This window comes from Silurus meridionalis, chromosome 13, assembly GCF_014805685.1.
Source record: "Silurus meridionalis isolate SWU-2019-XX chromosome 13, ASM1480568v1, whole genome shotgun sequence".
In the NCBI taxonomy this organism is placed as follows: domain Eukaryota; kingdom Metazoa; phylum Chordata; class Actinopteri; order Siluriformes; family Siluridae; genus Silurus; species Silurus meridionalis.
Window position 1 is genome coordinate 3,545,445 of NC_060896.1, and position 27,863 is coordinate 3,573,307.

At 38.3% G+C, this 27,863-nt stretch overlaps 3 protein-coding genes and 1 pseudogene across 3 annotated transcripts; all 4 read right to left on the bottom strand.

Annotated features, from left to right (window-relative positions):
* Positions 1–240: 240 nt before the first annotated feature.
* Positions 241–3,792, bottom strand: LOC124395930 (extracellular calcium-sensing receptor-like). The gene is given in 7 exon segments (XM_046864819.1): positions 241–1,139; positions 1,388–1,511; positions 1,739–1,860; positions 1,863–1,968; positions 2,227–3,018; positions 3,175–3,466; positions 3,581–3,792. Coding segments are annotated over 7 exon segments (2,547 nt in total).
* A 6,515-nt stretch (positions 3,793–10,307) lies between these two features.
* LOC124395935 (extracellular calcium-sensing receptor-like) lies at positions 10,308–13,466 on the bottom strand. The gene is given in 7 exon segments (XM_046864830.1): positions 10,308–10,714; positions 10,717–11,211; positions 11,409–11,532; positions 11,619–11,846; positions 11,950–12,741; positions 12,891–13,182; positions 13,288–13,466. Coding segments are annotated over 7 exon segments (2,517 nt in total).
* A 3,761-nt stretch (positions 13,467–17,227) lies between these two features.
* LOC124395936 (extracellular calcium-sensing receptor-like) lies at positions 17,228–20,176 on the bottom strand. Its single transcript, XM_046864832.1, is given in 7 exon segments — positions 17,228–17,669; positions 17,671–17,719; positions 17,722–18,132; positions 18,357–18,480; positions 18,561–18,788; positions 18,980–19,762; positions 19,919–20,176. Coding segments are annotated over 7 exon segments (2,295 nt in total).
* Positions 20,177–24,663: 4,487 nt separating this feature from the next.
* Positions 24,664–27,836, bottom strand: LOC124395937 (annotated as a pseudogene).
* Positions 27,837–27,863: the final 27 nt, after the last annotated feature.

Here is a 27,863-nt window from a genome sequence, read left to right on the forward strand (position 1 = left end):
GTGACAAATGTCCACAAATTTCAATTCTGTTTTCTGGATAATATATTATATTTAATTTAAAATTTTCTTGAAAGATATGACAGACATAATATTTAGATTGCAATCAACTTTAAAGGTTAAGCTTACATAAATGTATGAGAAAATAATGAATGAACCTTATTTCACACAATAGGTTTGAAGTTTACTTTGATACTAACTTAATATTGGGCAATAATCATCATGCATATTTAAACTACAAACTTACTCTTTACCCATGAGTTGCTTTTTAGTGTTCCTCTCTGGCTTCATGATGATTATGTAACACTTTGGAAGAAAGATACAGAAGAGTAAACCAAAGCTTGATGCTAAAATAGCAAATATCTCTACAGCTACAGTGAACTTTCCTGGAGAACTGACATAAGCGGGTATAAAAGTAATCCAAACTGCACAGAACAGTAACATGCTGAATGTAATGAATTTGGCTTCGTTAAAATTATCTGGAAGTTTTCTAGCCAGAAAAGCTAAAATAAAACATAAAAGTGCTAAAAGGCCAATATAACCCAGTACAGCCCAGAAACCTATGTCTGAGCCCAAACTGCATTCAAGAATGATCTTTTCCTTATAGTGCATGAAATTTTTTAAAGGGAAAGGAGGCGATATTGTTAACCAAAGTACACAAATAAGAACCTGTATGAGAGTGAATGCAACTACACTGAGTCTCTGCTGTAGAGGCCCAAACCATTTCATGACATTGCTGCCTGGAAGTGTAGCTTTGAAGGCCATTAACACCACAATGGTTTTCCCCAGAACGCAGGAGATACAGAGGACAAATGTGATTCCAAAAGCTGTGTGCCGCAGCATACAGGACCAATTTGAGGGCTGTCCGATGAATGTAATTGAACAGAGGAAACAAAGAGTCAGAGAGAAGAGCAGCAGAAAACTCAGTTCAGAGTTGTTTGCTTTGACTATTGGTGTATTTTTATACATAAAGAATATGATTGCTATCATTATTGTTATAAAGGCCCCAATAATGGACACTGCGGTTAACAAAATTCCCATAGTTTCTTCATTGGATAAATATTCAATTTCCTTCTTTACACATGTGTCTCTCACTGGATTTGACCAGTAATCTTGCTGACACTGTTCACATTTAATAGAATCTGTCAGAGGGAGAGAATATAAAATAGGTTTAGAAATTCATAACACTTAACAGCAGAATGTACATTACAGATGTCTATCTATCTATCTATCTATCTATCTATCTATCTATCTATCTATCTATCTATCTATCTATCTATCTATCTATCTATCTATCTATCTATCTATCTATCTATCATCTATCTATCTAGGGAGAGAAAGAGATAATTGATTTTTATTTTACTGTATTGAATAGTAGTCATTTATATACCTGTCATATTACTGATTTCTCCATCAGCACATGGTATGCAGTCAAAACAGCAGATGGGTTTTCCTTTCTGTACAGCTTTTCTTGTGCCGGGAGGGCAACTCTCACTGCATACAGACTTTGGCACCTATGACCAATGCAACTTTTTAAGTTAAATATTATTAAATATCGACTTAAATATGCTTTTGATGAAACATTAGTTAATTAAACATGGAAAATTAATCAGCAGAAAATGTATATATATATATATATATATATATATATATATATATATATATATATATATATATATATATATATATATATATATATATATATATATAAATATAAATATATATGCATATTTATAAATACTAACCTGTTTTGAATTTTTGCCCAGACAATTGAGGCCATATTTACTGCCATTCGATCCTGAGCAGGGAAAGAGGAGTCATAAAGTCCAACTGTGACAAACTCATATTGGTTTTCTTTATTTTTTGCCAATTTAATATATCATATCTTGCCAGAGGATCACCATTCTTATCAAAATAAACTTCTTCACCTTCCTTCGTCTTGAAACGCACCTTTTTGAGACTTTCTAAAAACTGATGAGGTAGAAGCAAAAATCATCATTGTATTATATTTAAACATTTATATATATATATATATATATATATATATATATATATATATATATATATATATATATATATATATATATACAGCTGCCTATTAATCTGCTTTGTGACACTTTTATACAAATAAAATGTAAAAGTGCATTTTAACATATGAGAAAAATTGTCTGGTTTTATATAATGCAGCTTTATCCCAAAAATTAGGGTTTTGAAAACACTTTAACTCACTGTGAAAGGATCAGGCTGCTTCTTTACGGGACATGTTTCTTTGCAGCCAAGAAGTTTATGTAGGGTGTGGGCAATGGCATATACTGCTTTGTACACATTACTGAAAATAGGCATCAAAGACATGTCAATGAAGTTATTTTCCACCTCAGACAGTTTCTCTTCTCCTGTGCAGGCTGGTATGTTCTCAGGTTTATTCTGCACTGCATATGTGCAACTAAACAGAGACTCCCATAATTCCATAAAAATGCCACTGCCTACAGCTTTTAATGGCTTTACATCAAGTATGAAGTCCTTTAGGCCTGTTACAGTTGCTTTTGGAATCGCTAGCCCTATGGCTCCTTGCAGTATATTTGACTTATCCAAAGTAGTTGCTATTAAATCAGCAATCCATGCCTCACTTCCCACCCACTGGTATCCAGTGATGTTGTGTTCAGCAAATACTTGAAGTAAAATCTCCAGGTCCCATGGAGTGAGAAATCCCACTATCACCCGTGAAGTGGAACTTTTAATTTGCTCAACAATTCTTAAAACTCTTTCTTGTGAGTAGGTTCTAAAAAATGGAAGGGAGTATTCTAAACATATACCAAGTTGTTCTGCGATTTTAGTAAAAGTGGCCATTCCATTGTTACCATAATCATCATCTCTCCTTATTGCTCCCACCCAGGTCCAGCCAAAGTGCTTGATCATTTCTGCAAGCGCTAACGTCTGGTAATAATCACTGGGAATAGTGCGCAGAAATGAAGGATATATCCGTTTATCGCTGAGGCACTCACAGGTGGAATAATAACTGATCTAAAATTAGATCCACATAATTAATCTATAAATATAAATACAGTATATAAATTGCTATAAATAAGCAAAAAAGTCTTTATATCTTTTCACATTAAGATTAATTGTATAAATAAGGTTTCACAAGTAAAACAAACCAATCAATAAATCATTTCTTACTAAGGGTATGCTAAAAGGTCCGATACTCTTTGCTATAGCCATGGACACCGATGAGAATGTCTCTCCTATTATGGCTTGCACCTGGGCTGGCTTTGTGCAACCCTGATCTGATATTGAATTCTCATTTCCATTCAAAAGTGCCATTGCTCCTTTCACACCCAGCGCTGCAGAATTACAGGTATCAAATATTTTAAAGCCCAGCGAGACTCCAGGCAGTAAAGACGAGCTGTTGTTAATCTCCTCTAGTGCAAACATCAGGGTCTGTGAATACTGGAATGCTCTGACATCCAAACTTGTTGAAAAAAAAATGCACATTCATATAAATCATTTTGTATATTACAAAGCTACAACTTATACTTTGCCAACTATATAGTATAATGTTTTACATAAGGTCTGTCTTACTAACCTTAAGCAGTTTATAGCAGGCATGACCGAATAAGAAGAGTCGGTGATCTCCCATTTTTTATGGAATGTGAAAATACCTCCAATTATGATATGACCATCCTTCCATATTTGTGGATGTTTAAATTCTCCATAAACCCTGCAAGCAGTCTCTTCTGCACTTGAAGAATTCATGATTGCTTTAATTATAAGCAATATAGTAAAGATTGACTCCATCTAGTTTTTCAGTTTAAGAAGCTGTACAGAAGAAATACTAAGATACTGAATATGCTCTTGATCTGAGCTGCCAGCTCAGTGAACAAAAATAATCAAAAATAAGGATATTTATATAGAAGGAAATGCTAATTCTCCACAGTAAACATGTAGGTCACAACCTAAGAAGGCGTGACATTTCGATCTGAAAAAGTGGGCCTTAATGTCATTCTTTTTTTCCCTTTTTTTTTTTTAAACACATTTAATCTAAAACAGCTTCATCATGCTTTCCTACAATATATTTGCAATTAAATAAAATGACTCCTACCTTACAGCTTTTTGTATTATCTATTTATTAATAGATTTATTGATGTATTAATAAGTAGTAGCTCAGTGGATAAGGTGTGGGCCTTCTGATCAGAAGGTCATGGATTCAATGCCAGCACCAAGTTGCCACTGCTGTGCCCCTTAGCAAGGCCCTTAACCTAAATTTCTCTGCTGAACCTGAGATAACTGTAGGTCACTTTGGATAAGGGTATATGCCAAATAAACAATTATTTAACAATTTATGCCTACAGGAATAATCTTCAGTGAGAAACACCAGCTGAACTAGTTATTAGAGACTCTATTATATGAAATGTGAAATTAGAAAGGCCCTGAAATATTTAAAGAAAGATAAAAGTGCAGCTTTTACTTTTCACATGTACATTACAGCAGAGCAAAAATTGTCTTTTGGGTCAAGAAGTAGCTCAGTGTTTAGGACACTGGACTTCTAAACAAAAGTCCATGAGTTCAAATCCCAGCACCACCAAGCTTCTAATGCTGGGCCCTTGAGCAAAACCCTGAACCCTTAACTGTTCAGTTGCATAAATGATATAATTATTAGTCACTTTGGATAAGAGCATACAGCATTCCTGGAACAGAGAGGGTTATGGGCCTTGCTCAATGGCCCTAGATGTCAGTGATCACAGGACACGGTGAATGACCAGATTATTCTATTAGAACCTCACGGGACACGGTGCACGATGCAAGGCCAGATTATTCTGTCATGAACTCTTGAGGGTGACTAGGTGAATAAGCACCGGATGGGAGGACCCAAATGCAGGATGTGACAGGGTAATGAGAAAACAGGCTGTAATTAAAAGTTAGCAGCGCAATGGGCAAAATAAAAAACAAAGTCCAACAACAGTCCAGGGTCGAAAATACAGGCAAACAGGGTGATGCAGGGAAGACAAAAACAGAACCGAAAACAGAGTCTAAAAAATCAAAGCCAGCAAACTGAGAAATATGGGGAGGGCAGAAACACAAACCAAAATCCAGTCCAGAGTTCAAAACCAGTAGCAGGGCTGAACAGGGGTCAGGACCAGGAACAGGAACAGAGTTCAGAGCAGGCAGGTGGCAAAAATAATCCCAGGGACTATAGGAAGCCAGTGAGATACTCTGGCCTGAGCTAAAGTCTTGGGTGTTCTTTAATACCAGGAGGCGCGGGAAAAAAGGCAAGATGGGTGCCAACCCGAAAATGCACGCCGCAAAACCGGAAGTGTGCGCTGCGATTCTGACAGTCCTGGGTCCCCCGTCCTGGGTGGATGGAAAAAGTCTGATGGAGAGAAATACTGGAGAGGCACGATAATCCTGGGACATGAGGAATGTCAAGTGCCAGTGATGGCACAGGGGGACTTGAGGCGAACTGCCATCGGGTAGAACGCTTTAAAGGTCAGGAAAGGCCTAACGCAGCGTGGAGCGAGCCTCCAGGTGGCTGCCCCAAGCACTTTCTCCCCGATGTGATGAGGCCTGAGGCGGAGCGACACCCTCTGCGGAGGCCTGAGGCGGAGCGACACCCTCTGCAGAGGTCTGAAGTAAAGCGACACCCTCTGCAGAGGTGTGAGGTAGAGCAATGCCCTCTGCGGAGGTCTGAGGCAGAGCAACGCCCTCTGCAGAGGTCTGGACCATGTCATCAGCAAAACCCAGGGGCCTGTCGAACACCTTGGAGAAACCAGGGGGTGGATCAATGGGGTCAGCAGAGAATTGGGCCGTACTCTGGAGCGGAGCGGTGACCTCGGGGGGACTCTTAAGAGGAGCGGCGCCCTCGGCAGGACTCTGGAGCGGCTTGGGGGCTTTCTCGGCAGGGCAGACAGGCATAGAGTTGATCTTAGAAGAGTGGGAAGATGTCCCCAGTCAGGCAGGAAGGCTAAGGTTCGGCAGCCCCCCAGCAGAGCTCAGGGGCCGGAGTGCACGATGCAAGGATAGATTATTCTGTCATGAACTCGACTGGGTGACTAGGTGAGTGAGGATTGGATGGGAGGACCCAAATGCAGGAAGCGACAGGGTAATGAGAAAACAGTTTATTGTCTGAAAGCTGAATAAACAGTCTACTATATATAAAAAAAAATATATATAAATATATACACATACATTATATACACAAATTAATGTGAATTGTTGGGCAGAATGTACAGTAATGATAAATATACATACAGATATAAAAAGTGCAGATGTGCTGAGGAGTGAAAAAGATATACTATGTAATATGTATATGTATTGTACAGAGGTTATATACAGTCTTTTGTTTGTGTTTGTTTTGTAGTGATTAGCGGTGTAGTGTAGAATTCAGTAATGTGATGGTGGATGGAAAAAAACTGTCCCTGAACCTGCTGGTTCTGGTGCGTAAGTTCCTGTATGTACTTCGTGATGGAAGGAGGTTAAACAGTTTATGACTGGGATGTGAAGAGTCCTTGATGATGTTGTGAGCTCTGCGCAGACATCTGCTGTGGTGAAGGTGTTTAATGGCAGGTAGTTGGGTGCCAGTGATGCATTGGGCGGTTTTGACCACCCTTTGCAGTGCTTTACGTTCACACACAGTGGAGCCTCCGTACCAGTGATGGAGTTGGTCAGGATGCTCTCAATGATGCAGCGGTAGAAACTCGTTAAAATCCCCGGGGACAGATGAGATTTCTTGAGACTTCTCAAGAAGTACAGGCATTGTTGTGCTTTTTTTACTATAGCTGACGTGTTCTGCTGCCAGGACAGATCCTCAGAGATGTGAACTCCCAGGAACTTAAAGCTGGAGACTCGCTCTACCTCAGTTCCATTGATGTTGACTGGTAGATGTCTCCCGCTGTTGGATTTCCGGAAGTCCACAATGAGCTCTTTGGTCTTCGTGGCGTTGAGAGTCAGGTTGATGGTGGCACACCATGCTGCCAGATTACGGATCTCTTCCCTGTAGGCCGATTCGTCGTTGTTTTTAATCTGGCCGACCACGGTGGTGTCATCTGCATACTTGATGAAGATGTTGGAGTTATACAGAGGAGCACAATCGTGGGTGAACAGGGAGTAGAGCAGTGGGCTCAGAACACAGCCCTGCGGTATGCCAGTGTTCAGAATGAGGGTTGAGGATACCTGGTTTCCCAACCTGACAGATTGAGGTCTGTTGGTGAGAAAGTCCAGAATCCATCTGCAAGTGGAGGTGCAGATACCCATTTCACTGAGCTTAGTGATCAGTACAGTGGGGAGGACTGTATTGAACGCAGAGCTAAAGTCAATGAACAGCATTCTGATGTATGTGTTGCTTTTATCCAGGTGGGTGAGAGCAGAATAAAGAGCTGTGGAAACTGCATCCTCTGTTGACCTGTTCGGGCGATAGGCAAACTGGTATGGGTCCAGTGTAGGTGGTAGGCCCGCAGTGAGGTGATTCATTACCAGTTTCTCAAAGCACTTCATAGCAATGGGGTGAGTGCAACCAGGCGAAAGTCATTCAGGCATTTAGCAGCTGAGTGCTTAGGCACTGGTATGATAGTAGTGGTCTTCAGGCATGTTGGTACCGTGGCTTGGGCCAGTGACAGGTTGAAAATGTCAGTAAAACCTGTGCCAGTTGTCCAGCGCATGCTCTGAGAACACGTCCGGTATGCCATCCGGGCCAGCTGCCTTGCATGCATCCACTCTGCTAAACACTGAATAGACGTCCGTTGTTGAGATTGAAAGTGGGCTGTAAGCAGTAGCAGAGTCCGTGGTTGGTGTAAAATGTCCTGTGCTTTGGTCAAAACGAGCAAAAAAGTGATTAAGTTCGTTCGGTTGGAAGGCACTACTGGTTGGTTGAGCTGTGGGTTTGTAGTCCGTGATTGACTGGATGCCTTTCCACATGCGTCTGGGGTCAGAGTTGTGGAAGTGCTCTTCTATGTGGAGTTTGAATGTGAGCTTTGCTTTCCTGATGCCCCTTTTCAGGTTGGCCCTGGCTCTGTTGTAGTCCTCTGCACTGCCAGATTTAAAGGCAGCATCTCTTGCTTTCAACAGGAGACGGACTTCAGAGTTCATCCACGGCTTCTGGTTAGGAAAGCATTTCACGTGTTTGACAGTAGTGACATTGTCAATGCACGTGTTAATATGGTCCAAAACAGATGATGTGTAAATGTCCATGTCTGTGTGAGAGTCCAGTGTGGCCTGTGAGGCGAACATGTTTCAGTCAGTATCCTGAAACTGTTGTTGTAGAGAAGAAATGGCCCCCTCTGGCCATACCTTTACTGTCCTCACAGCTGGTTTCACACGTTTGATCAGTGGTGTGTATTTGGGTAGCATGAACAAAGAGAGGTGATCAGACTGACCCGAATGGGGGAGGGGAATGGCTGTGTATGCCCCAGGTATGTTTGTGTATACCTGGTCCAGTGTTTTGTCTCCTCTGGTAGAGCAGGAGACATTGCGGTGAAATTTTGGTAGAACAGATTTCAGGTTGGAGTGGTTGAAATCTCCAGCAACAATGATAGCTCCTTCAGGATGTGCAGACTGCTGTTTGCTGATAGCTGCATGCAGTTCCTCCATAGCTAACTTAGCATAAGCATCCGGCAGAATGTACACTGCAGTCACAACAATGGCTGAGAATTCTCTCGGTAAATAAAAGGGTCTGCACTTAATCATCAAATACTCTAAATGAACAGAGCAATGACTTTCAGTAACAGTAGAGTCTGTGCACCATGAGTTGTTAACATAAATGCACAGACCTCCACCTCTGCGCTTACCAGAGTCCTCTGCCGTCCTGTCCGCCCGAAAAACACTGCGACCCCCGAGCTCAATGGCGCTGCTGGGAATGTTGTTGTTGAGCCATGTTTCCGTAAAAATCATGACATTACATTCCTTAATCCGTTTGTGTGATGATATCCGGAGCAGCAGCTCATCCATTTTATTAGCAAGAGACCGTACATTGGCAAGGAAGACGCTTGGAATCGATGGTTGATGCGGGTTTAGCCTTAGCTTAGCCCTGATGCCGCCTCGCTTCCCCCTCCTTTGTTTACGGTCTCGCCGCCAGCGCTGTGGTCTCGCTGTCGGCCGAGCTGGATCAGCGGTCCGCGGTGTTCGGGCGATTTCCCGAGGGAGTTCAAAGTCCGTTGAAAGTCCGTATCTGTGAGTGTTGCCGATGTCTAGTAATGCTTGTCAGCTGTATGAGATGTGTGCAAGCCTGTTCTGTGTGGATAAACTTGCTGTTGATGGAGAAATTGCTACTAAATCGCAAAATCTGGAGAGACGCTGGGCCTCCCGTTGTGCACGCCGCCATCTTGGTTTGATGTCTACATCCGAGAAGATCCTGACAATATATTGGAAGCTTGGCTATACTGGGGGTTATATTTACATTTGTGACATTTAGCATATGCCCTTGTCCAGGGGTACATACAAAGGTGCTCTGAGTCTCTATCAATAAATGAATCTACACTGGTATGTTAGATAACAAACTAAATATAAATCAGCCTATAACTCTGTTGAGCAAACCTGTAAAGTTTTAGTTTAAGTGTTTCAGGAATAGGTGGGTTTTGACCTGAATCTGGAATTTGTAAGAACATTAGATGGGGAGAACATGAGAAATCAGCCAGAAAAAAAAAAAAAATTATGAGAAGGAAATTAGTTGCAGTGCTACCTAGACCAATTCCCCTAAAATATCCTTGCATGCCCATTGAGATTGACTGTTGGATGTAGACATTATAAAGCAAAACAAAAAAAATCAGCTACAACTCAACCTTCAGTAGGCTTACTAAGGCCCGGTTCACACATGCTGTGCACAAGTTTGCTACCCATAACAACTGTGTAGTGCATTTATACAGATTCCTTAATTAGCATTTAGTGCACTCTGCTGTTGAGATGATTGCTTGGCTGTGTGACTTTGAGTAAAACCTGAAATACAAATTATATTTTACTGTAGTAATATTTATTGTTAGAAAATGGAATGGTGTACTGTATGTAGGAGTAAATATGGACAGCTGTAAGAGTGAATGTGATTGCTGTTCTGTAAATAATGACTATGGAACTACAGAACGTTTAAGAGTGTAAATGTTGGATGTACTGCTTTGTGAATCAGTAGTTGATTATTTGTATACCACTATAATCGTCACTTTCACTCTAACAGTAAACCTAAGCTTAAATTCCATGAAACTGGAAGACATTGTTATATTGTCCACTTTTTTATTGTAATTAAACTACATACACAATATAAATAAAATATTACATGTCATTTTGAGGTTGAGTAGGTTACAATGATCCACATTAATCAACATATTCATTTACTAAACTGGCCCTTTTCCCATGAGTTGCTTTTTAGTGTTCTTCTCTGGCTTCATGATGATTATGTAACACTTTGGAAGAAAGATACAGAAGAGTAACCCAAAGCTTGATGCTAAAATAGCAAATATCTCTACAGCTACAGTGAACTTTCCTGGAGAACTGACATAAGCGGGTATAAAAGTAATCCAAACTGCGCAGAACAGTAACATGCTGAATGTGATGAATTTTGCTTCATTAAAATTGTCCGGAAGTTTCCTAGCTAAGAAAGCTAAAATAAAACATAAAAGTGCTAAAAGTCCAATATAACCTAGTACAGCCCAGAAACCGAAGTTTGAGCCTAAACTGCATTCAAGAATGATCTTTTCCTTGTAGTGCATTAAATTTTTGAAAGGGAAAGGAGGGATATTGTTAACCAAAGCACACAAATAAGAACCTGTATGAGAGTGAATGCAAGTACACTGAGTCTCTGTTGTGGAGCTCCAAACCATTTCATGACATTGCTGCCCGGAAGTGTAGCTCTGAAGGCCATTAACACCACAATGGTTTTTCCCAGAACACAGGAGATACAGAGGACAAATGTGATTCCAAATGCTGTGTGGCGCAGCATACAGGACCACTCAGAGGGCTGTCCAATGAAAGTAAGTGAACAGAGGAAACACAGAGCCAGTGAGAAGAGCAGTAGGAAACTCAGTTCAGAGTTGTTGGCTTTGACAATTGGTGTATTTTTATATTTGAAAAATATGAATGCTGTTAGTATTGTCATAAATAAACCGACAATAGAAACCACTGCTAGCAAAATCCCCATAGTTTCATCATAGGACAAATATTCAATTTCCTTCTTTACGCATTGATTTCTGTCTGGATTAGACCAGTAATCTTGCTGGCATTGCTCACATTTGATTGAATCTGTCACAGGGTAAAAATGTTTGTACTTTAGAAAAATGTGTTATTTTAATACATTTTAGAAACATTAAGCCAAACTCAGTGTGTGTGTATTTATATATATATATATATATATATATATATATATATATATATATATATATATATATATATACATACATACACTGAGTTTATATAATTTGTAGTGGGATATTACACACCTGACATATTATTGATCTCTCCTGCAGCACATGGTATACAGTCAAAACAGCAGATGGGCTTTCCTTTCTGCACAGCTTTCCTTGTGCCGGGGGAGCAACTTTCACTACATACAGATTTCGGCACCTTGTTTAAATAGACATTGCAGTTACTTGACCTACAATAGAATCTGCATTATGAAGTCATTCTGTGATCATCCTTCTTATACTTACTTGATTTGAATTTTGTGCCCATAAAATTGAAGTCATATTTACTACTAATCGATTCTGAGCAGGAAGAGAGGAGTCATACAGTCCAACTGTGATGAATTCATACTGGTTTTCTTTATTTTTCCTCCAGTTTATTATTTCATATTTCGCAGGAGGATCACCGTTTTCATCGAAGTAAACGGCTTCACCTTCTTTTGTCTTAAAAGACACTTTTTTCAGTTGTTCTAGAAACTGATCAAATAAAGTCAACTTTATAGATTAAGAAAATCGAAGGATTTAAATAAGTTCAACTAAAAACCAAAATATCAATGTCTTGAAAACACTATTTACTTACTGTTAAAGGATCAGGCTGCTTCTTTATAGGACATGTTTCTTTGCAGCCAAGAAGTTCATGTAATGTATGAGCAATGGCATATACTGCTTTATAAACATTACTAAAAATTGGCATCATGGACATATCAGTGAAGGTGTTTTTCACCTGAGACAGTTTCTCTTCACCTGTGCACATTGGTATATTCCCTGAATTATTCTGCCCTGTATATGTACAAGTAAACAGAGCTTCCCAAAATTTGATAAAAATGGCACTGCCTACTGATTTCATTGGCTTTATATCTAGAATAAAGTCATTCAGACCAGTGACTGTTGTTTTGGGTATAGCTAGTCCTATTGCTCCTTGCAATATATTGTATTTATCCAATGTGGCTGCAACTGGATCAGCAATCCAGCCTTCAGTTCCAACCCACTGATATCCAGTTATGTTGTGCTCAAAAAACACATGCAGCAAAATTTCAAATTCCCGGGGAGTGATAAATCCCACTATCACCCGTGAAGTGGAACTTTTAATTTGCTCAACGATTCTCAAAACTCTTTCTTGTGAGTAGGTTCTAAAAAATGGAAGGGAGTATTCTAAACATATACCAAGCTGTTCAGCAATTTTAATAAATGCAGCCATCCCATTGTTACCATAATCATCATCTCTTCGTATTGCTCCCACCCAGGTCCAGCCAAAGTGTTTTACCATTTCTGCAAGTGCTATCGTCTGGTAATAATCACTGGGAATAGTGCGCAGAAATGAAGGGTATTTCTTTTTATCACTGAGGCACTCGCATGTAGAATAGTAACTTATCTAAAATTAGATCCACATAATTATTTCAGGAATAACAGACAATAAGAATTTTGAAAATGAGCTATTAAAAGTTGTTTTATCATCTCACCTATACAATTAAACAGTAAATAATTACAATTATAGCCATAAATAAGTGCATAAATTCTTACTAAAGGGATGCCGAATGGTCCAATACTCTTTGCTATGGCCATGGACACTGATGAATATGTCTCTCCTATTATGGCTTGCACTTGGGCTGGCTTTGTGCAGGTCTGAGCTGTAGTTGAGTTTTCATTTCCATTTACAAGTGCCATTGCTACTTTGACGCCCTGTGCTGGAGAACCACAGGTATCATAGATCCTGTAGCCCAGTGAGACTCCAGGCAGTAAAGATGAACTGTTGTTGATCTCCTCTATTGCATAGATCAAGGTCTGTGAATACTGGAAGGCTCTGAATTCCATACTTGTTAAAAACGAGATAAAAAACATATACTTTAAAATTGTATTAATACAAATGATATTGTTCGTAATTAATTATAATTTTTCTCTACATGTTTTTTCTGCTTACCTTGTACATTTCATCGTAGGAGGCATAAATGAATAGGACAAGTCTGTGAACTCCCATTTAAAATGGAAGGGGAAAATTCCTCCAACCAAAATATCACCATCTTTCCATAAATGTGGATATGCAGGTTCTCCACGCAGACCACAAGTCTCTTGTGCAGTATATGAATTGATGATGGTCATTACCACATGAAAGATAGTTAACATTGACTCCATCTACTATCAAGCTCTAGATAAGTGAGACAAAATATATGAAGTCTGATCTCACAGCTAACTGAACAGAGGAGTATGGGGTATTTATATAGAAGAAAATGCACAGGGTGCAATGGGTCACAGCCAAAGAAGGTGTGGCAATTTTCTATTGTAAAGGAAATTGCCTATTAACTGATTTTACCTTTGTAGGTTTTTTTGCCTTATTATGAATATTAATCTTATTATTATAATTATTATCTATTTAGGGGGGCATCCAGAACAATATCTTGAAACTATATTTGACCTTTCTGAATATTTCAAAGCTTGTGAAAATCTTTGAAATATTTGAATATTTGAAACTCTTATATTTTAAATATTCAGAAAGGTCAAATATAGTTTCGACATATTGTTCTGGATGCACCCCCCCCCCAAACAGATAATAATTATAATAATAAGATTTATATATATATATATATATATATATATATATATATATATATATATATATATATATATATATATATATGGGTTTTATTCCATTATGTTGCATACACAAATCATAAATGCCAAAAATCACTGTTACTTAAAACAACCTACTTATTAGTACCTATATCCTCAAAACTAGCTCAAGGCCTTGCCATAATACAAACAAGGATCAGGGTTTAAGTGGTTATACTAAAGTATTGTATGGCATATATCTTTAATTGCAGTTACTATCACGGTCTTCTCTTTTTGCGCCGTGCATTTCTGGATTCTCGGCACGCACTTGGTTGCCGGATTTTAGACTGTTTGCTTGGCTTTCAATGCTATTTAACTGTGCTTTTGAATTTTTTGGGGTTTTGTTTTGAAACTGTTTGTTGGGATCTGCACTGTTGTTTTTTGGTTTGAGCTCTGAAACTTTTCACCTGGTTACTCCCCAGTTTTTTTTTTTATTAAAGACTTTTTTTACGCTCTTGGCTTGTGTCCTGCATTTGGATCCCTCCAGCTAGTCCCTGACAGAATAACTTTCTTTTGGCTTCTCCTATTAGGGGTCACCACAGCGGATCATCTGTATTTATGATCTGCATGTTTGATTTGGCACGTTTTTATGCTGGATGCCCTTCCTAACGCACCCTCCCCATTTATCCGAGCTTGGGACCGGCACTAAGAGTGCACTAGCTTGTGCAACCCTAATGGCTGGGGTTAGTTCTCTGACCGGGGATCGAACCCGGGCCGCAGCGGTGAGAGCGCCACATCCTAACCACTAGACCACCAGGGAACGATAATCTGGCCAAAATGGACCCCGCGGATGCTTAGGATTTGAGAACTGACCTCAACACCTTGGCTCAAGTCTCAGCTTCCCACATTCAACAACTCCAGGAGCTGGCCTCAGCATCCCGGGAGCTCATGCAACACCTGGACCGGTCTCCCACCCCAGCTGCGGTGGCTACACAGACTGAGATTACCTATTTTCACAGTCACAATCAGTCCTAGCCACAACTGCCTTGAGAGCCTCACCTCATCTTGCAGCTTCTTTCTCACACAGTGCAATGTCATCTTCCAGCTCCAGCCATCTTCATTTCCAAAAGGCCCAGCGATGGGCGACCACAAAGTGGACGAGCCAGTTTTCCTTCTGTTCATCTTTCACCGCCTTCTGGGAGGAGGTCCGCAAGATCTTCGATACTTCTACTCAACGGCAGGATGCTGCATAGTCGCTTTTCTTGGCACCCAGGGTAGTCACTCGGTTGGCGAGTTCGCACAGATGCCATTGACAGCAGTTAGGACCACACCGCTTTGCACAATGCCTTTCTGGGAGGTCTTGCTATGGAGGTGAAGGATGTGCTGGTTGCCCGGGAGTTACCAGTTGGCAAAGATAATCTAATCACTCTGGCCACCAGAATTGACGGGATGATTTGGGAGCGATGCGTTGAAAGGCAATTCCAATGCCTTGTGCCAATGCCTTGTGCAGACTCTGAAATTCTGGATGAGAGCCTGCTTCGACAATTATACATCCACTGCTTGTTACCGTCGCTGAACAGCATCAGGAATAGCTCTTATTCCTGATCATCCCCTTGTCCCATGCTCATGTCATGCTTGGTTTTTCCTGGCTCTGGAATCACAACCCCCGTCTGGCTTTTAACAGTGGGCCAGACTTGCCAGGACCTGCACCTGTCCCACCACATCATGAGCCTCCACCTGATCTCAACACTATCCTGGCGGTTTACCATGACCTGTGGGCCATCTTCAGCAGAGTCAGCAGAGGCCATACAACTGTGCCATTGACCTGCTGCCTGCAACCTCTTCTCCCTGTGGATGTTTGTCCCATCTGTCTGGACCTGAGCATGAGGCCATGGAGCAGTATATGCAGTAGTCTCTTCTCTTTCTGCCAGTTTTATTCACCCTTCCCATAACGACTAGACCCTCCACCCATGTATAGATTATTGTGCGCTCAATGTCATTACTGTCAAGAATCGTTATCCCCTACCACTCATGGCTTCTTTGTTCGAGCTCCTCCAGGGGCAACCATCTTTATGAAGTTGGACCTGAGGAATACCTACTATTTTGTTCGCATTCGGAAGGCAGATGAGTGGAAGACTGTGTTTAACACGCCTTCTGCACATTACAAGTACTTTGATACTGATACAGAAAAACTGAAACAACTGAAGCAATTTGTGTCTGTCTAAATTCACTTGATTAAATCAATTAATATACAGTATGAACAAGATCAGACACACATTTTCTTGTAGATAAATGCTGAAGACATCCAAACTATAAAATAATAAGTTTTGAATTATGTATTAACAAAATTGTGTTAAACATTTACCAGAGCTGATGAGTGCATGTTGGCTACTTTTCCTTCACTCACCGATCCAACTCATCCCAAACCTTATCAGTGATTGTGGGGGCCAGGTAATCTGATTTAGCACTCCATACCACTCTTCTTAAACAATTAGCTTTTACAAAACCTAGAGGTGTGTTTCGAGTCATTGGAAGTCTGTTGGAAAACAAATAATGGTCCCACTAAGTGCCAACCAGATGGGATGTCATGTAGCTGCAAAAGTGTCCCCTCAATTTTGAGTAAATCACTAATAGTGTTACCAGCAAAGCACCTCCACACAATCACACCATTTACCCTCTGTGTGTCTAACAAAGACATGAGCTAAAACTACAAATCTCAAATTTGGACTCATCAGACCAAAGGACAGTTTTCCACTGATCAAATGTTTATTCCCTGTAGAGACCACACCATTTTACACTTTTTCTCACAACATATTTACTTTTAAACATTTTTAAAAAAGCACATTCACTCATACAGCCACATGCAGGACAGGCTTAACACTAAAGCTTGAGCTTCTTTTTATAATAATAATTAGCAATAAGGCTGTTTTACATTATGCCTGCTCTACTACATATATTGGCTAATTTAAAAGTTGTATGTATTACATTTGCATTTAATCTATTAAAACTGTATTAATTCATGTATTGATTCATACAGTAAAGCTTTTACCAGATGTAACTGTGTTTGTGCTACACACTACACCCCATATCTTTTTTTAAATATATACAGAAGAAATAGAATTTTATAATTATTAAATGTAATAGTTCCTTGACTTGATGAGAAAATAAAAACGAATCCAATAGTAGTAAAGGTACAGAATATATCTTAATGTTAGAGTGTCTATTGTGTCAAATATTTTACCTACCCATGTGCTTTATATAGAGCTATATTTATAATAATATTTAGATTTCTTTAAATAATTTGTGGTGCAAAATTAACTGCTATTTTTCCCCATAACTTGCTTTTTAGTGTTCTTCTCTGGCTTCAAAATAATTATGTAACATTTTGGAAGAAAGATACAGAATAACAAGCCAAAACTTGATGCCAAAATGGCAAATATCTCCACAGCTACAGTAAATTTCCCAGGTGAGCTGACATAAGCTGGAATAAAAGTGATCCAAACTGCACAGAATATGAGCATGCTGAATGTGATAAATTTGGCTTCATTAAAATTATCAGGCAACTTCCGTGCAAGAAAAGCCAACACAAAACACAAAAGGGCCAGGAGTCCTATGTAACCCAGCACGGCCCAGAAACCTATGGTTGAGCCCAAATGACATTCCAGAATAATCTTTTCCTTGTAGTGACTTAGATTTTTGAAAGGGAAAGGAGGTGATATTGTTAACCAAAGCACACAAATTAGCACTTGTATTAGAGTAAAGGCAAGTACACTGAGTCTCTGTTGTGGAGGCCCAAACCATTTCATGACATTACTGCCTGGAAGTGTAGCTCTGAAGGCCATTAACACCACTATAGTTTTCCCAAGTACACAGGAAATGCAGAGTACAAAAGTGATCCCAAATGCTGTGTGGCGCAGCATACAGGACCAATCCGAGGGCTGACCAATGAATGTTAGTGAGCAAAGGAAGCACAGGGCCAGTGAGAAGAGTAACAGGAAGCTCAGTTCAGAGTTGTTGGCTTTGACTATTGGAGTATTTTTATACTTAAGAAAAATGACTGCTATTACCATTGTCATAATTGCACCAACAACAGAAATAACTGTCAACAACATCCCCATCGTTTCCTGATATGACAGATATTCAATTTCCTTCTTCACACATTTATCTTTTTGTGGATTTGACCAGAAGTCTTGTTGACATTTTTTACATTCAGTAGAATCTGTAATACAGGAATAAAAAAGAATAAAGTAAAGATGCATATGCTTGGAAAAACATAAATAGATTTCGAGGTTAGTAAAGCTGTTTCGCTGTCTCAAGAATAATTTCTATTTAATAGAATCCATTAATTGAATCTATTTACATTAAATAACATAACAATATAGATATAAACATTTGAAGAATATTATACTTGTCATTACATCTAGTTATTATTACACCTAGTACCTGTCGTATTACTGATCTCGCCTGCAGCACATGGTATACAGTCAAAGCAGCAGATAGGTTTTCCTTTTTGTACAGCTTTCCTTGTTCCAGGAGGACAGCTCTCACTGCATACAGATTTTGGCACCTAGGACCAAGAAAAATGTTTTGTTTTTGTTTTGTATTTTTAATATCATAATTATAACATGCAATTTAATTTGTACTTACTTGATTACTATTTTTTGCCCAAACAATAGAGGACACGTTAATAAATAAACGACTCTGATCAGGGAATGAAGAGTCGTAAAATCCAACAGTAACAAATTTATGTTGTTTTTTCTCATTTGTTTGCCAGTTAATTATTTCATATTTTCCTACAGGGTCACCATTTTTATCAAAATAAACACTTTCACCATCTTTGGTCTTGAAATGCACCTTTTTGATGTGCTCAAGAAACTAAAAAGAACAAGAATTAGTATCAAACAAGAAAATTTCATATGCTTATGAAAAAATCATATGCTTTTACATTTCTCTAAAGTAAGACGCTTTAGACTATCCATTCAATTTTTAAATGACATGTTACTGAATTACAGGATTTGTGTGCCAAAGCTTTCCTAAGCAATGCATTTGCACTACTTTTAACTCACTGTAAGAGGATCAGCTTGCTTCTTTGTGGGGCAAGTTTCTTTGCATCCAAGGAGTTTGTGTAGAGTATGGCCAATTGCATAAACCCCTTTATACACATTACTGATAACGGGCAGCAAAGACATATCAGTGAAAGTGTTTTTCACTTCAGACAGTTTTTCTTCTCCTGTACAAGCTGGTTGCACCTGCGAGTCATTCTGCATTGTATATTTACAGTTAAAAAGAACTTCCCAAAATTCTGTGAAAATGCCACCGCTTACAGACTTCAGTGGTTTTATATCTAAAATGAAGTCTTCAAGACCTGTAACTGTTGTTTTGGAAATAGCTAGCCCTATGGCTCCTTGTAGTATATTTTGCTTATCCAGTGTTGCCACTGCGATCCAACCCTCAGTTCCTACCCACTGGTATCCAGTGATGTTATGTTCAGTAAACACATGCACCAAAATCTTCCAATCCCAGTAAGTAAGGAATCCCACTATGACTCGAGAAGTGGCACTTTTAATTTGCTCTACTATTCTCAGTATTCTTTCTTGTGAGTAGGTTGTGAAAAAAGGAAGGGAATATTCCAAGCATATACCCAGTTGTTCTGCAACTTTTGTAAACGTAGCCATTCCATTGTTGCCATAGTCATCATCTCTTCGTATTGCTCCCACCCAGGTCCAGCCAAAGTGCTTTACCATCTCTGCCAGGGCTCTGGATTGGTGGTAATCGCTGGGAATAATGCGCAGAAATGAGGGATATTTCGTTTTGTCACTCAGACATTCACAGGTGGAATAGTGACTGATCTAAAATTAATGTTAACACAAACAACTCAGCTATTACATTCATTTATTTTGCACATATCAAAAATTTAAATTGAGTAAATAATGCCTTATCAGCCGTGCATTACAGATGCTGTTGAAATATTTACGTTAGTAATAAAAATTGATTTGTATTCTTACTATGGGCATGTTGAATGGTCCAATGCTCTTTGCTATAGCTGTGGACACTGAGGAGTATGCCTCACCTATTATTGCTTGCACCTGGGCTGGCTTTGTGCAGACCTGATTTGCAACAGAATTTTCATTTCCATTCATAAGTGTCATTGCCATTTTAACTCCCATTGCTGAAGAACTACAAGTGTCATAGATCTTATAACCGAGGGAGACTCCAGGAAGTAAAGAGGAACTGTTGTTGATCTCTTCTACTGCAAAGATCATGGACTGTGTGTATTGAAAAGCTCTGAAATCCAAGCTATTTAAAAACAACAGACAAATCCATCATTTCAAAATAATATTGAAACATTTCATCACTTTATCATAGTAAATTTATAATAAGCAACATTAATTCTACTTTATCAATAATACTTACCCTGTGCATTGTACTGGAGGAGGCATTACGGAGTAAGACAAGTCTGTAAACTCCCATTTACTATAAAATGGAAAAATCCCTCCTATAATGATATCACCATCCTTGAAAAAATGTGGGTATGCAAGCTCTCCCAGCAAACTACAAGCAGTCTCATTAGCTCTGGAAAAATTTACAATGGCTATTATCATATGCAAAACAGAAAATATGGATTCCATCTAACTATACTGTTCTAAAGTACAAAAAAAAATATAAGAGCACATGTGAGTGGCCCAATCTGTTAGGACAATCAGGAAGGATTAAATCATATTTATACAAATGGAAATGCAAATCCTCTATGGTATTGTCAAGCATATGAGTCACAATCAAAGTGGGTGGGATGTATTCTGAAATACATTCCCAGTGCATGACATACTGACCAAAGATATTATGCTTTAACATTCTTACATTTTCTATGCAATTCAAAAGGATTTTTTTTTTCTTTCAAAGATAGATTGTGACTATAATGATTTTTCTTCCACTTATGGTTTTCAGTGTATGCATTTGCTTGGGACAATAGACAATTTGTACTAAACGCAATAGCAAATTCAGATAATATTAATAATTTATTTATTTATTTAATTAATCAAATAGCTCTAATGTTGCCTGTGTTACAGATTGCATTTCACAATATAGGGTTTTGTTGAAAAAGATACAAAGGAAACATTACATTACAGAAATTATTATTACAGTGAATGCTCATTTTTATAACCACAAACAGCATAAAACCATTTCACTGTAAGTCCATAACTGATCTGTAATCATAAAAAAAAGATTAAATAAAAGATTATATATATTTTTTTCTTTTTTTTTTTTTTTTTTAATACAGAATAGATACAGAATTAAACAAAACATACTGAAGGTAGTATTTTTTTTTTTTATTACAGGATCAGTGGTCCTTTTAATAAACTTGATAAATTTAATAAATGCAAAAAAATCTCCTATTTATAATGGGAAAGAAAACCCCCATTACTTAAAAGTTGGATGTTTAGGAGATATTGCAGTGGAGTTTTTAATTAGATTGTTTAACATTTTTTGTAAAGTGAGATAATGCCTGAGGTATTGAGAAGTATAAGAATAAGGGAGATAATAAAGTTGACCAGCCACACCATGAGGTTATGAGAAAGAGTAGTGGAAGCCAAGCTGATTGGAGTGGTGACCATGTGTGAGCAATGTATTTTTTTTTTATGACAAGGAAGAGCACTATGGACACAATATTTTCTTTGAGAATGTTGGTGGAGAAGTATTTTGATATTGTATGAGGAAGTCAGGTGTTGCAGAGAAGTATGTGGGGGGGTACAGGACATATATAAGGACCTGTACTTATATAGTACCTGTACTATGTGCTTGGTGCTAGTCATCCCTAGCTTCTCCATAAAGTTTGTCCAGACTCTGGAGGTGAACTGAGGGCGACAGTCACTCACTTTCTCTTCTGGAATGACGAAGTACCTGAGCTCTTAGTTTAATACCAGTTCTGCTGTGATATAGTCGGATGGCAGTGTGGGTAGAGAGATCAAATGTAGTTACTTTGAGGACCTGTCTATAACCACCAGGATCACTCTGGTACCCTAAAATTCCAGAAGATCATTAATAAAATTCCAGGCCAAGTGGGACCAGAATCTTTTCAGGGTACCCATAGGTAACATATGAGAAACCTTACTATGTGCACACACTGAACAAGATGTCAGACAACATGTTAGGCCAACAGTACCTTTTCGTAGAGTAGGTAGTATGTTCTCTGTTAACCACATTGTAATTGCGCTTGGCTGAAGACAGTTTGCCTTCACTGGTGGTGGCCAAAACAGTGGCAGTGTTTAAGACAGTAGTTGGATCATCGGATTATTTGTTGAGTGGAGTAGCTTTAACCATGAAAGCCATGAATGATGGGATGTTTGGGTAAGTTTGTGATCAGGAACATAACTGACTCTTGGTGTAAAGCCCCAATCTGTAGTACAAGGGGTTTGTTTCAGTGAGTAATTGCCTTGTCTCTAATAAATACTCCACTGATTAGTCACTGTGGCCAGCTCTGCCGCTCTTGAATCAGTCATTGCTGTTAATATGAGAGACTTTCCTAAATGTTTCAGTATGCTTTTTACAGTGAAAGCAGTGTAAGCTATGAACTCACCAACGTGTGACAGACTTTGGAATTCTCACTGCAAGGATCTAGGCCTTGTTTACAAAGTGGGCAACTTTGCACAAAGTGATTGCCTCCTTCACAGTAGAAGCATCGGAATTCCCTCTGTAGTTTTTTTCTTTTTTCCTCACTGACCCGCGTGCATCCTATATGCATTCGTTTTTAGTTTTTGCTTTCTTTGCATACAACAGTGGGCCAGACAGCTGACTGAGTTCCATGATTGAGTGGAAGTAAGTCTAGGCGGTTAGTGAGGTAGAAACGTGGTTTAAGTGTGGGTTCCTTTCATTCACTGCTTGTTGCAATGGTTAAAATCTCTAGAACATCATCCATGTCGCAATAGTTGCCGTGTAAAAGGGTAAGCAGAATTTTGCCAGCCTCTTTTCCATCTGGAGATTAGTCAAACATGAAATAACTTTAAGAAGAGCTCATAAGTGGAGATTGATTTACCACTGTGGGTCCATGCCACGTTAGTCCAGACTAATGCTAATGCTCACCAGATTGCAGATGCATTCCAGATATTCTGTGGGGAATTCGAGGCCAAGGATTATCAAGAATGTCCTAAGATGGTGCCTGGGACTGTTACTTTGTTCTATACCTTTGCCGCATAACCAGGATCTCCAGCTTCCATCATCATGGATTAAAGATGTTTTTTCATTAAATAAACAGAATGTTCAGGGGGTCACACAAACAGAGACATGAGTGTCAGGATTTTTGCCTGAGGTGGTGACTTGTGATACCTTTGAAACATGAAGACAATGCAGTAGTAAGACCAGTACTGTAGGTAATCTGTTTTTTTTTTTTTTGTTTTGTTTTGTTTTTTTTACTGCAAAATGGCAGGGTTATGTTAAACAAGTAATAGGAAGCTGAGTATAACCGAGTGCTGTGGTGAGACAGTGACCAGAATTAAAAGAGTTTTCTAATGCAGGGCTCCGAACTGCAGCATGAGTAAGCTTGAACAATGAAGCTTCCAACTGCCCCCAGAGTCAAACATTACTGTCAAAACATAAACCGGTCCTGGGTGTTGTACCTTTTAAGCACCTTTAATGGTTAGAATATCTAATGGGAAATGTTGGCAAGTTTGAGTAATCTGTTACCTGTATTATTTGCAGGGCATAACTCTGTTTATGTTTTGATGACAGAAAATACCACAGAACAATTAACAGCACCAAATCATGATGTTCCTGATCTTCACAGTTGACATGTTTGCTACTCTTATTTTCCCCAAACATGATGTGCATTTATTAGGGTTCTCCTTTTTGTTTTGATATTCCAAAAGTCTTTGATATTACTTTTCAGTCAGAGTAACTAACACATGAGGTGTAGAAATAGAGATGAGTCTATTAATAAATAACATTGTCAAAAGCATCTAGGACAAATCCTCCCTGACTGCTAGATGGCATCCTCACTCACATTATGGAATATATTTTTCTATTCTCTATAAACACTTCCTATAGTGCACAATGTTTTTTGTCTTCACTTGATTAATTCTAATAAAAGACCCCAGGGAAGTTCTGCATTGTCCAACCTTAGTTGTTGTATATTGTGGTACTGTATGTTACACATTCCTGCCCAGCCTTGCATAGTTTGGTCATTTTGTTGTTGTTTTGTTAGATTTGGTTTCTTACTTTATTTCACTTTATTTTCTGTTTTCTGCAATAAAGAAATCTGCACTTGAATCCATTCCCAATATGGGTTTTTTATTAATATAAGTTTATTTTCCTTAACTTTATGTATGCATAGAAAATGAAAAATTTAAATGCACTTTTGGGTAGAATGTTGTTTGCAAATGAAATAAATGATGTGATGGAGAAATCCACATATCAAGACAATTAAAGTTCCTTCATTGTGTGAGCATTTAATTGTTTGGTAAATAATAACTTGGTTGCTACTGAATGCCACCAAAATGTGCCTAATGCAAATGTTTTAATATATGATCTAAAATTGGAAGTGACAAATGCTCACACCGTAATATTAAACTGCAAAATTTCCTGGCATCATATACACCATTATTTAACAATTATTGAATTATGTAACAAACGTATACAATTATTACCTTGGAAAACCTTGGGTTGTAATGTGTTAAAATATTATGTTTAAAGATTACTTGGATATTTATTTCATATTGGGCAATAGCATCATGCAGTCATGCACATGTAAACTGTTAACCTATTGAACAGACTCTTTTCCCATAAGCTGCTTTTTAGTGTTCCTCTCTGGCTTCATGATGATTATGTAACACTTTGGAAGAAAGATACAGAAGAGTAACCCAAAGCTTGATGCTAAAATAGCAAATATCTCTACAGCTACAGTGAATTTTCCAGGAGAACTGACATAAGCGGGTATAAAAGTAATCCAAACTGCACAGAACAGTAACATGCTGAATGTGATGAATTTTGCTTCGTTAAAATTGTCCGGAAGTTTTCTGGCTAAAAAAGCTAAAATGAAACATAAAAGTGCTAAAATTCCTATGTAACCCAGTACAGCCCAGAAACCTAGATTTGAGCCCAAACTGCATTCAAGAATGATCTTTTCCTTGTAATGCATGAAATTTTTAAAAGGGAAAGGAGGGGATGTTGTTAACCAAAGCACACAAATGATGACCTGTATAAGAGTGAATGCAAGAACACTGAATCTCTGTTGTAGAGGCCCAAACCATTTCATGACATTGCTGCCTGGAAGTGTAGCTCTGAACGCCATTAACACCACAATAGTTTTCCCCAGAACACAGGAGATACAGAGGACAAATGTGATTCCAAACGCTGTGTGGCGCAGCATACAGGACCACTCAGAGGGCTGTCCAATGAAAGTAAGTGAACAAAGGAAACACAGAGTTAAAGAAAAGAGCAACAGAAAGCTCAGTTCAGAGTTGTTGGCCTTGACTATTGGAGTATTTTTGTATTTGTAGAATATGATTGCTATTGTTATTGTTATAAATGTCCCAATAATAGATACTGCTGTTAGCAAAATTCCCATAGTTTCTTCATTGGATAAATATTCAATTTCCTTCTTTACACATGTGTCTCTGACAGGATTCGACCAGAAATCTTGCTGACATCGTTCACATTTAATGGAATCTGTCCGAGGGAGAGAATATAAAATAGGTTTAGAAATTCATCACACTCAAGAGATTTAATTTAATTTTAGTCTTACAATTGAAAATGTATTCATAGTACAGTTATATTACTATTCTATATAGCAAAATCTATAACTTAAGCCATTTATATACCTGTCATATTACTGATTTCTCCATCAGCACATGGTATGCAGTCAAAACAGCAGATGGGTTTTCCTTTCTGTACAGCTTTTCTTGTGCCGGGAGGGCAACTCTCACTGCATACAGACTTTGGCACCTATGACCAATGCAACTTTTTAAGTTTAATTTTGTTATATATTTTTTTTAATACTTTCTTGATTAAAAATAAATAATAATAAACAATAAATCATATATATATATATATATATATATATATATATATATATATATATATATATATATATATATAAATAATATCCAACCAAATCATATATTTTTCTTAATACTTACCTTGTTTGCATTTTGTGACCAGACAATTGAGGCCATATTTACTGCCAATCGATCCTGAGCAGGAAAGAGGAGTCATAAAGTCCAACTGTGACAAACTCATGTTGGTTTTCTTTATTTTTTTGCCAATTTATTATGTCATATTTTGCCAGAGGATCACCATTTTTATCAAAATAAACCTCTTCACCTTCCTTTGTGCTGAAACGCACCTTTTTGAGACTTTCTAAAAACTAAGGGGGAAAAAAAGTAAGAATCAGTATTTCATTCTGTTCAGTTATAATTATTCCTTCAACTGTTATTAACTCTGTATACAGCTATACATATGTACAAATAAATTTGTCTTTTAATATTAGTGCAGCTTGTGTATATCAAAACTTCAATGTACTATAGTAAATCTTGAAAACACTTTAACTCACTGTGAAAGGATCAGGCTGCTTTATAACAGGACATGATTCTTTGCAGCCAAGAAGTTGATGTAGTGTATGGGCAATGGCATATACTGCTTTGTACACATTACTGAAAATAGGCATCAAAGACATGTCAATGAAGTTATTTTCCACCTCAGACAGTTTCTCTTCTCCTGTGCAGGCTGGTATGTTCTCAGAATTATTCTGCACTGCATATGTGCAACTAAACAGAGCTTCCCATAATTCTGTAAAAATGGCATTTCCTACAGTTTTTAATGGTTTTATATCAAGAATGAAGTCCTTCAGTCCTGTTACGGTTGCTTTTGGAATCGCTAGCCCTATGGCTCCTTGCAGTATATTTGACTTATCCAAAGTAGCTGCTATTAAATCAGCAATCCATGCCTCACTTCCCACCCACTGGTATCCAGTGATGTTGTGTTCAGCAAATACTTGAAGTAAAATCTCCAGGTCCCATGGAGTGACAAATCCCACTATCACCCGTGAAGTGGAACTTTTAATTTGCTCAACAATTCTCAAAACTTTTTCTTGTGAGTAGGTTCTAAAAAATGGAAGGGAGTATTCTAAACATATACCAAGTTGTTCTGCGATTTTAGTAAATGCAGCCATTCCATTGTTACCATAATCATCATCTCTCCTTATTGCTCCCACCCAGGTCCAGCCAAAGTGCTTGATCATTTCTGCAAGCGCTAACGTCTGGTAATAATCACTGGGGATAGTGCGCAGAAATGAGGATATTTCTTTTATCACTGAGGCACTCACATGTAGAATAATAACTGATCTAAAATTAGATCCACATAATTATGTCAGGTATAGCAATCAGTAATATTTTCTTCTGTCACACATCGTTTAAACTGTAAATTAGCTAAAAATGATACATTACATTTTATTATGAATCCAGAAAATAAACAAGTAGTTCCTACCATGGGCATGCTGAAAGGTCCAATACTCTTTGCTATAGCCATGGACACTGACGAATATGTCTCTCCTATTATGGCTTGCACCTGGGCTGGCTTTGTGCAGCTCTGATTTGATACTGAATTTTCATTTTCATTCAAAAGTCCCATTGCCCCTTTCACGCCCAGTGCTGCAGAATTACAGGTATCAAATACTTTAAAGCCCAGCGAGACTCCAGGAAGTAATGATGAACTGTTGTTGATTTCCTCTATTGCAAAGATCAGGGTCTGTGAATACTGGAATGCTCTGACATCCAAACTTTAAGAAAAAAAAATCAGATAGAAATGCATAGTCATATAAAATATTTTGTATATGACAAACCTCATTTTACATTATTGACAACTATGGATTATAATCCATCATGTTGTTCTACCTAAGATTTGACTTGCTTACCTCATGCAGTTTATAGCAGGCATGACCGAATAAGAAGAGTCAGTGATCTC